Consider the following 9,845-nt stretch of genomic DNA (forward strand, 5'->3'; position numbering starts at 1 on the left):
GTGGGCTGCATGCTAAGTTCATGAGAACATGAAGGCTCCTGGAAACTGGATTCCTGGGGAAAGTGTCAGGGAAGGGCCTTCCAAAAGTCTGCATGCATGCCAGAAAGCTGTGCGTTGTCTTGTACATGTGCACCACTACAACTGATGTACCGCTGCACACTGCCCATGAGCAACAGGAAGAAATTGGCCCCATCCACGCCACACCTTGGCCTCAGAGGGAAAGGAGAGAAAGATCTGGATGCCATTAGCGTCGCTACGACTGCTTGGCCCCATCAACAGGAACGACCGTCCCTTTGCTTCCCGGCGGCAAGAGCATGCCAGCAGCAGGACACGGGTTTTACAAGCGCTTTTTTCCAAAAGCTGACTCACACTAGTCTTACCTGGCTATGTACATAGCGTGCTGTGCTGAGCGCAAGGAGAATTTCATTGTTGGTTTCATTTCACATGTTACTTTTATTGGTGTCACAAAGAAAACTGAACAGTCCAGGGGCTTGTCCCTGGTTTGAATGGTTTTATTTTCATAGGTCAGATGGTGCACATAATACAGTGGATGGAATCGTTTTTAAGAAACGGATCTCAAGGTTGCATGATTCAGCAGGTTCTGCTTTTCTTTCCAAAGGGGCTGGTTAATGGTTGCTCTTGGTTTCCGGAACCTAGGTTGTAAACTGTGGAATTATCTCTCCATTATTATGCTCCATCAGATTGTAGTTCCAAATTCTGGGATTTTAGGGACATGGCACTGTGGAAGGAAAGAGATAATGTCACCATAGCATGATGCAGAATTGGGCCCAGGAAGCAGAATCCCAGAATGTTGGCACTTTAAAAATAGTTGATCCATTTTCTGGTACATGTACCAACAATACCCCAGACCTGGGAGATGAGCCTCCAGCTGTGACCACCTCTGCCTGACCTTGTCCAAAACTGGAACCAGAGGGGGTGCTCTCCAGCTCAGGTTCCCTGAGGACAGTGGCTTGAAAAGAAGCTTCCAGAAAAGCTGGAGCCTTAAAGACCATACGCATTCCTTGTCCCTGGAATAAGGATGAATGGGAATTCCCTTTGGGGGGTGAAAACGTGATGGGTTTTTCTGGTTAGGCCCTGGCAGATTTCGTTCCATTCCCCCTGCTGGCATTGGCTCGATCTGAAGTGTCTCAATCCAGTACGCAGGTACAATTTTTTTTCCTAATGACAGCAATTTGCACAAATTGGATTGGGGGAGGATTTTGAAATGTTCACAAATGGCGTCATAGATATTATTATTATTATTATTATTATACCGCCCAATAGCCAAAGCTCTCTGGGTGGGTTATCTATTGACTTGATCTGAAGTGTGTCGATCAGGGGAGGATTTTGAACTGTTCACAAATGGTGTCACAAATCATTATTATTGTTATTGTTATTATTCTATACCGCCCAATAGCCAAAGCTCTCTGGGTGGGTTATCTATATAAATGGTGATCCTGTGCAAGGGTGCACGCTCACAAGTCCGCCCGTCCGCTATGTAGCGCCACAGAGGCCTTGTCCCCTTTTGTCAGTGTCATCCTCTCCGCATACCACTTTGTTTAACCCGGCAGAGCCATGTGCTTGGCAATGGACTTGTCTATTTCCCACACACCCCTTTCCTCCAGAAGCAGTGGTGGAAGAGACTGAGAAGCTTTTGACTGGTATGGCATATTTGGAAGAGGGGAATGTGCTTCTGTGGGGCTACACAGTGGACAGACGGATTGCGATCATGCGTACGTCCACAAGTTCGCTGATAAAAAAATATATATTTTTAAAAATTATGACCCCATTTGCGCAATCCTCAAAATCCCCCCCCCAAACCCCAGTTTGCACAAATTACCATTGGTGCACATGGAAGGACTGGGGGGGGGGGATGTGCAAAACAGTTCCAGAATTGGGGGAGGGGGGAATCCGCTCCCATCCGCTGCCACTGACGGAGACAGAAACACTGTGGAATCCAATAAGGCTGAAAAGGAGGGGAATTCCCAGCATCAGGCATCCCTGCCCCTGGTACCCTATCCCAGGCATGGCCATTTCAGCAACCTTGATGATCTGCACAAGAGGTTATTTGGACAGAGAGGATGGCAGAGCTCCCTTCAGCTGGGATTTTGTGCCAAGATCCATCTGCCACCTCAAACACAGAATGGTCATTTTGAGAGCCCCTGAGATTTCCCGAACAGGAGACATGGGACAAAACTCAGTTCGGACATAATAATCCATACGAGCCAACTGCTTTTACCGGCACTGTCTACGTAGAAAATGTTTTGGGTAGGGAATTGCAGGGATGTGGCGAGTTCCCGGAATTTTTCCTTCGCGTCTTCCGATGCTTCTGTAGCCCTGACTGCAGGCCCAACCAGGTTGTCACATTGCGAATCACGGCAAGGAGAGAGGGGAGAGTGAAAAAACACATTTCAGACTGGAAGGCCTGAATTTGGCTATGTCCTCAATGGCCTTTCTCTCTGGAGCAGGGGCGGGCCATTTGTGTCTCTCCATAGGTTTAGGCCTACACATTTATTTATTTATTTATTTATTATTAAATTTATTAATCGCCCATCTGGCTGGTCACATCCCATCATCCTGCACCATTGGCTATGCTGACTAGGGCTTGCAGGCCAAAACATCTGGAGCGCCACAATTCTCTCCCCCGCCCACTCCAGTGGTCCACTGGTAACACTGAGGACCAGTGCGGTGTAGTAGCTGAAGCGTGAGAGCGGGGAGCTTCCAGACAATGAGTTTACAGTGCGTACAACTAATGTTTCACACGATACAGTCCTCATCCTGAAACCCTCCCATGTTTTCCCAGTGCACCTTCCATCTGTGTTCTTACGGCAGAGCATCTGACTTGCAGCCAGGGGAGGGAGTGGAATGGCAATGCAAAGTCTGCAGAGGTCTGGACAGGCAATGTTAAATCGGGCGGGGGTGGAGGAGCAGTCCCTGAGATCATGGCGACAATTCTCCTTTCTCCGTCGCTTGCTGTGCATCTCCCTTTTAATTGTAATTTTAATGCCGCCGCTGCTCTCGCTTTCTTGCCATACTGTGGAGGATGAGCTTTAAAAGCAAGGAGAGATCATACATGGCACGTAGCAGCACTTTCTTCCAGGTAACATACTTAGGTTCTGGCCATGCAGCTGCTACCATGGATGGACGAATGTGCCAATTACAATTTCTCTCAAGCTGGGGTCATCCTGAACTTTGAGATTTTTTTAAAAAAATGCAGGAACATTCGTAAGCAATTTGTGCACATTTCTCCTAGCGCATGCACTCTCCTACAAAACTTTGCTTAATATACACATTGTTGCAAGCAAATTTTCCAAATGTGATGCATTTTAATGTTATTTACACTAGAATACACCTTCTTTATGTGCATTTCCCCCAAATCTGCACAGTTTGTGCACATTGTTTAAATGTCAAACTCCACTGCAAAATTTAGAAAAGGGTGAATTTCTAAGGATAACTTAGTTTTGGTATCCGTATTGGAGTAAAAGTGAGACATGGGCATCAAAACACAAAGTGAACAGATTTTCACCCCATCCACAGCTGCAAGCCCCTTGTCCTGTGCAGAGGCCATCGGTTTTAACTGTCGAAAGTGGCTCCTATTTCTGCCTCTTGGCAGCCCCTAAAATGGTTAGCAGAAGCCGCCCTTTAATTTCGTTGTTTCCCGAATTTGCTACCTCCGTGGAACGGTTTGTCTCCAACGCTAGGGATGTGTGATTAGGGATATCTGTGCAGAAATCTGTGGATGTCAGTTTCTCTCCTTCTTTGTTTTCTCATTCTTTCAGTCTCACATTTGGCTCATCCCAAGCTTTGAGAATTTTTTCCAAACTTAAATTGTTTCCACCCACGATACATACCGTAGAGACGCAGTATGTTTTGCACTGGTGTTTCAGCATAAACAATGAAGTAATTGTCATAATCTGCAGCCAGGATAAAAACGGTGGCTTTGTGCCCTCCTAGATTGGAAACAGAACCACAAAAAAAATCTTTAAGGGAAACTAAAAGGGCCAACACCATAATGCCTTTCTAACAGAGATGTGGAATCTCCGGCACATGGGCCTAATCCAGCCACGGAGCCCCATTGGATTCCTCCTGATCTCACCCAGCCCATGAAGGTCATTTCCACCCGCCCTTCCTAGAAGTGTTCCCCACCCCCGCGTGATACAAATCTATGGTGCGGCCATGCTTGGGATCCTGTGTGCAGTTCTGATCACCGCACCTCAAAAAGGATATTGTAGCGTTGGTAAATGTACAGAAAAGGGCAACCAAAATGATCAAGGCACTGGAGCCTTTCCTCTAAGAGGAATGATTGCAATTTTGGGGTCTCTTTCGTTTAGAAAAAAGGCAATTACATGGAGACATGCCAGAGGCAGGTACAATTATGCATAGTGTGGAGAACAGGGATAGTACTAGTATCTCATAATACTAGAAACCAACCGGGCCATCTAACGAAGCTGAATGGTGGGAGATTCAGGACTTGCAAGAAAAGTGTCTGCCAGACTGCCAGTTGCCCAGAGCTAATATGGAGTTAGAATGAAGGAGGGTAAAATGTGTCTCCCGTTTGAACACAGACAGGAAAAGTATATTCCCTTCATGTCAGAGGTTTGGGAAACAATGCTTAAAAGTAGGAGCAAACAATTTTTTAAGCAACTTTTTTTTTTTTTAAGGAAAAGTTGAGAGTAGTTTGAGTGAGGTTTCCATCAAGGGGAGGATGGTAGAATCATCTCTGTCAAGCCTAAAACTGGGGGGAAGGGGAGTTGCTGTGACTTGTTCACAATCACTTGGTATGTATTTTCCAGGCTGGTCCATCTGAGAAAAATAAGTCTCTTCCTTGATGCAGTTCTCTCTGGAAGGGAAAGGAAAAGAAAGGAAAAATCATAAGGCATTCAAAGCAGGGAGCAAACTCCTCAGCCCTCCCACACACACACACCTGCCACCTGGGCCAGGCCAGGGCCAGGTCAAAGCCAGGTCCGGGGATTTGTCCACTTTGGAAAATATCCCAAACACACTACAGGATTTAAAAAAAACCCAGCAACAGGCCAGATTTTCCAAATCTCTTCATGAGCAAGGCAATAGAAGGCTTGTAATGTTGGGGCCCTACGAATCTCTCCAGGGAGGGGATTCCACAGTCTGCGTGGGAGACCCTCTCCAAATAGTCATTGTAATGTCCTAGACATCTCTCCAAACATGTTGCTGTCTCCTGCGTGTCAGCGCCAACTGTTGGCACCTCCTGAGCAATAGTTGGATGCCAAGTGCCTGTATCGAAGACTGTTAGCCAATCCATTGTAAACCTAGCGGATATTTGGCATCCACATTTACAGAGGAGAGTTCTCAGTGTAATCGGGGGGAGGAACCCATGTCACCTTTGCTTTTAATGGGCTTCATGTTCTGCTCATGCTGAACATGCTGAACAAGAGCGCCAGGCCGTGGAACGTTACTGGTACGTTCTCTCGCACACGCTCTGTCCCTCTCGCCCAAACACACACGCACCAGTAACAGTCTGCACGGAACAGGTCTTGTGGCATGGATATTGATCAGATCAGAAGCAATCGGAAGTACTTACTGAGCCCTCTGTATGTTGATGACGATGCCGTTTGTCTTCAGGTCTTTCAGTGTAAGCTGAAAACCGTTTCTCGGCTGGCTGCCTTGATTCATTGCTACTGCAACCGAGTACCATTTCCCGACAAGCTAGGAAGAGAAGTAAGCATGCTATCCAGAAAGGCAATTTGATCAGACAGTGCCTCCATGTCTGTGGCACGCCCACTCACAAGCCACGTCACCCACGCCAGTATTGAGGGGTCAGCCGACGGGAGATCAGCCAGGCCCTCTGCAGAAGACCACTTGGCATATGTGCTTCTCTCACAGGCCCCTGGACCTTCTTGGGCGCTCCGTGTCATGTGAGCATGGGCCTCTGGCTGGCAACGGGCCTCTCCCGGACTTGGGGGCCTGTCTAACGCTGAGCCAAAACCGAGCTTCACCACTCAGCTGGACAGTGCTTTCCGGTGGTCCATCACAGAACAGTATCCTAGATCCTGTCCGGATCAAGTTAACCAACTGAAAGTGCTTGTTTAGTCCATAGACCTTTCCACATATTGGTACATAAAGCAGCAATTTAATAAATCCCAGTAAAACCAGGATAAAGCACCAAGATATGTAAAATAAATAGAACGGCTAACATTAAAAGGATTCATTAAAAACTAAATATACACACACATAGCATAAAACTAGCAACCCACTTTACATTAGAAACAATGCTCATACCATTTATTTCCCAACAGTTACTGTCAGCCATTAATTGACTGTGATTTTACCTTCATGAAACATAAAATCCAACTGTCCTTCCAGGCAGAAAAATAAGTAACGGGGTTATAAAATGGACCCTTAATGTCAGTATAAAATTATATTCCAATAAAAGGCGTTCCTCTGTTTCGAGCTGGCCCGACTGACAAGGACGCCGTCAGTTCAAGTAGAACTTTTAAAAAGTGTAATGGTACTTTAAAAAGTAACATAGAACTTCTATCTCCCCCACCAGGAAACCACTCCACCTTGGAGCGGGCCTTGAGGGCTTGCACCTGGTGTTGGGCCATGGAGACAGATTGAGGGTGCTGCTGGTGTAAAATCCCACCCTGCTGCCCAGATGGCAGAAGTGGCCGCAAGTGCGGTCTTGGAGGAATCCAGGACGGTGGTTCTAGGTGACTTCAGCTTCCATGCCGAGGCTGTCTCTGGAGCTCCAGCTCGGGACTTCATGGCCTCCGTGACAACCATGGGGCTGTCTCAGTGTGTCATCGGCAACACATGAATCTGGGCATGCCCTTGACTTGGTTCTTGCTCCAAGTTGTGAGATGGGTGGTCTGAAGACTGGGGGGTCCGAGTAACTCCATTGTCATGGTCAGACCACTTCCTGGTTTTGAGATTTGAACTTACGGCGTTACTTTCCTTCTGCGAGAGTGGGGAACCCATTTGGACAGTCCGCCCCAGGAGACTGATGGAATCCAATGGATTTCTGAATGCTCTTGGGGATTTTCCAGTGGAGAGAGATAGTGATCCAGGTGAGGGTTTAGCCTCACTGTGGAAGAGTGAGATGCGGGGGACCACCAACTCGGTTGCAGCTGAGTGCCCTCTCCAGCGCTGTAGAGTCCGCTCTGCTCCCTGTATACTGGGAGCTGCGTTCAATGCCTGTTCTGGATGGGGCTGCACTCCCTCTGAAAGATCAGGTTCGTAGTCTGGAGGTACTCCGAGATCCATCATGGTCGCTGGAGGCCCAAGTGGCCGCAGCAACTTGGCATGCCTCTTACCAGCTTCAGCTGGTTCACCAGCTACAGCCTCTCCTGGACAGGGATAGCTTGGCTACGGTGGTCCAGGCATTAGTAACCCAAAGACTGGATTGTAGGGATGTACAAAAGGGACTTACCTTTTCGCAGCTTGGCTTCGCGGTGGGGGGGAGGCGCTTCGCTTCTCCCCCCAAAGTTCAGGTGAGGTGGGGAGGCGTCCCGCCTCACCCGGCCAAAATTCAGGCCGGGGGGGGGAGGCGCCCGGCCGCAAAACAAAAAGTGAAAAAAAAAACACCCCGTCATAGGCTACGTAACGATTAATAGAGTTGCCCTTATTTTCGCCGTAGTCTACGTAAATCTTTACGTAGACTAGACGTGCCAAAATAAGGAGCACAAATGGCGGCGCCTGTGGGCGCCGCCATTTGCGTACGCGCTTTTTTTTTTCCCCCCCAAAGTCACCTGTGATAGGCTACGTGACGATTAACGTAGCCTATCACGGCTGACTTTGGAAATCTAGCCGTGATAGGCTATGTTAATCGTTACGTAGCCTATCACGGGGTTTTGGGTTTTTTTTACTTTAGTTTGTAATGGCGGCAGCAGCAGCCGGTCGGAAGAATGGTCGCTGCCCCCCCCCCCGCCGAATCGTCGCCAAACCGCCGCCGGGACCCGCCACTGAGAGGGACATTCACAGGAGGTAAGTCCCATCCCAGGGGGTGGCGGGGGGGTGGCGGAGAATTTCACCGCCAATTTCGGGGGTTGGCATTCGGCCTCACCGAGATTCGTGGAGAAATTCTCCAAAATTCTCCACCATCCCTACAGATTGCTGCAATGCGCTCTAAGTGGGGCCCCCCTTGAGGCTGGTCCCAGAGCTGGAGCTAGTGCAGAATGCAGGACCTTGGCTGTTGTCAGGAGCTGCCCCTTTTCAGCACGCAACTCCCTTGCTGGGGGAACTGCACTGGCTCCCTATTCACTGCAGAGCCAGGTCTGAGGTTTTGGTACTAGCTTACAAAGCCCTAAACAACTTGGGATCAGGATACCTGAGAGAGCACCTTCTTTACCAACCTGCCTGGTCACTGAGGTCATCAGAGGGCATGTTCCTGGTGGTTCCACGTGAACCCGTGGCCCGGTTGGAGTCCACCAGGAAAAGAGCCTGCAGTGCGGTGGCCCCCCTCGTGTGGAACTCCCTGCCTTTGGAGGTCAGGCAGGCGCCAACGTCGTGTTGCTTTCGGTGCCTCCTGCAGACATTGTAATTTCGGGAAGCCTTCCTTGAGTGACCAGCCACAGTTTATTAAATTTGGTCTTATCAGAACTTGTTTCTTTTAAAATGTTGTAATTGTTTTAACACGGTGTTTAGTTCTTTTATCTTTGTTGTTCACCACTCCAAAGTCTTTTGAAGTGGATAGGTATATAAATATTGTAAATAAATAAATAGTTGATAATCAATAAAATAATTTGGCCCAATATGAAAATACTTGACAATACACTTCACTGCACCAGAGATTCTTACATGATCTATCACACTGCTGCCCATAAAGACCCTTCACCCCTCACCTTACTGACATCAAGGTTTGGCTGTACAGAAATACCAGCTGCAGCTTGAAGCAAGCATAAGGTGCCCACAGCAATGCTCCATGGCACAGCTTTCATCTTTGCAAGAGTTTTCTTCCCACCTCGAGGGATGTCTGGCAATGCTCAGTGAGGATTTCTTCCAATGGTGCCTCGCTTTATTTCCATCTGTGTCCCCAAACATCATCCAAGCAAATCCATCCCCTGTCCTGAAATTAATGACTTAAAAAAGAGATAAGGGGTTATTTCCAGAAGAGGCTGTTGCACTTGGGGGCATATTCTGGGAATTCCAGAACGCCATGCATTCTCCAGGCGCTCCAAGGAGATGACTCTGATCAGATATCCCCTCTCCTTCCTTGCAGACATGTGGGCGGTGGTTCATGATGTGCTTCAGCACCATTGGCTATCTGGATGGTGCGCAAGCGCTGCTGAGGGCACAACCCCCAAGCTCACGTCCAGGGGTGGCTTTGTGAGGAACAGCATGTCCCAGGTCTTAAACTACTTTGGGGGCCTGGAATGACCATCCTTAGTGACCCAGGGTTACGTGTTCCCATCAGTGTTCCCTCTTTATTGGATTCCTGCCTTGCCACTTAAATTTGGCTCCCGGGATCTCAGGACTATATTTCCTAACGGGGCGGTGGTCAGCACACTCCTCAACCACTGATTCTTCCGCGGCATAACCTACCGGTCTGTCTACAATGATGCACCAGCTGCGACCATACGCAGATGGTGACAAGTTGGTGAGAGTTATGCACCAGTAACCTCCTGTTCAGAACATTGCCATGAGCTGTGTGGGGGCTGCCCTCAGAAGCAGTTCTGAAGCTGCAGTTGGGTTCCATTGATCTAGTCCAAGAGGTTCTGTCGAATTAGTAAGGGCTCTGGGATATTTTCCTTCCGGTGTTGTTGGCACTCCTTCCAAAGCCCTTGTTGCCTTCTGGGATGCAGACACCCAGAAGAAATGGGAAGAGTAGCCAGTGAGGCGGTTGTAATGCTCCCTATACGGAACCCCATTAA

At 48.4% G+C, this 9,845-nt stretch overlaps 1 protein-coding gene across 1 annotated transcript; it reads right to left on the reverse strand.

Moving 5' to 3' along the window:
- Window positions 1-436: 436 nt before the first annotated feature.
- Window positions 437-9,053, reverse strand: LOC146335824 (extracellular fatty acid-binding protein-like). The gene is made up of 6 exons (XM_084821255.1): window positions 8,817-9,053; window positions 5,558-5,682; window positions 4,776-4,840; window positions 3,852-3,950; window positions 2,240-2,341; window positions 437-739 (listed from the first exon to the last, which is right to left on the reverse strand). Exons 1-6 carry the CDS (start codon window positions 8,910-8,912, stop codon window positions 726-728), a joined length of 501 nt encoding a protein of 166 aa, XP_084677381.1. The 5' UTR covers window positions 8,913-9,053; the 3' UTR covers window positions 437-725.
- Between the last annotated feature and the right edge of the window lie 792 nt (window positions 9,054-9,845).

This window comes from Heloderma suspectum, chromosome 14 (genome assembly GCF_057233095.1).
Source record: "Heloderma suspectum isolate Gila_16-S chromosome 14, 16-S_ref, whole genome shotgun sequence".
NCBI lineage: Eukaryota > Metazoa > Chordata > Lepidosauria > Squamata > Helodermatidae > Heloderma > Heloderma suspectum.

What these genes read in the sequence shown, in the direction of transcription:
- LOC146335824 (XM_084821255.1), bottom strand. Translation starts at nt 8,912, where the DNA reads ATGAAAGCTGTGCCATGGAGCATTGCTGTGGGCACCTTATGCTTGCTT. An exon ending in ATCAACATACAGAGGGCTCA is followed by an intron (nt 4,841 to 5,557) that starts GTAAGTACTTCC and finishes TTTCCCTTCCAG; the next exon opens with AGAGAACTGCATCAAGGAAG. An exon ending in AAACATACTGCGTCTCTACG is followed by an intron (nt 2,342 to 3,851) that starts GTATGTATCGTG and finishes TTGGGCCTGCAG; the next exon opens with TCAGGGCTACAGAAGCATCG.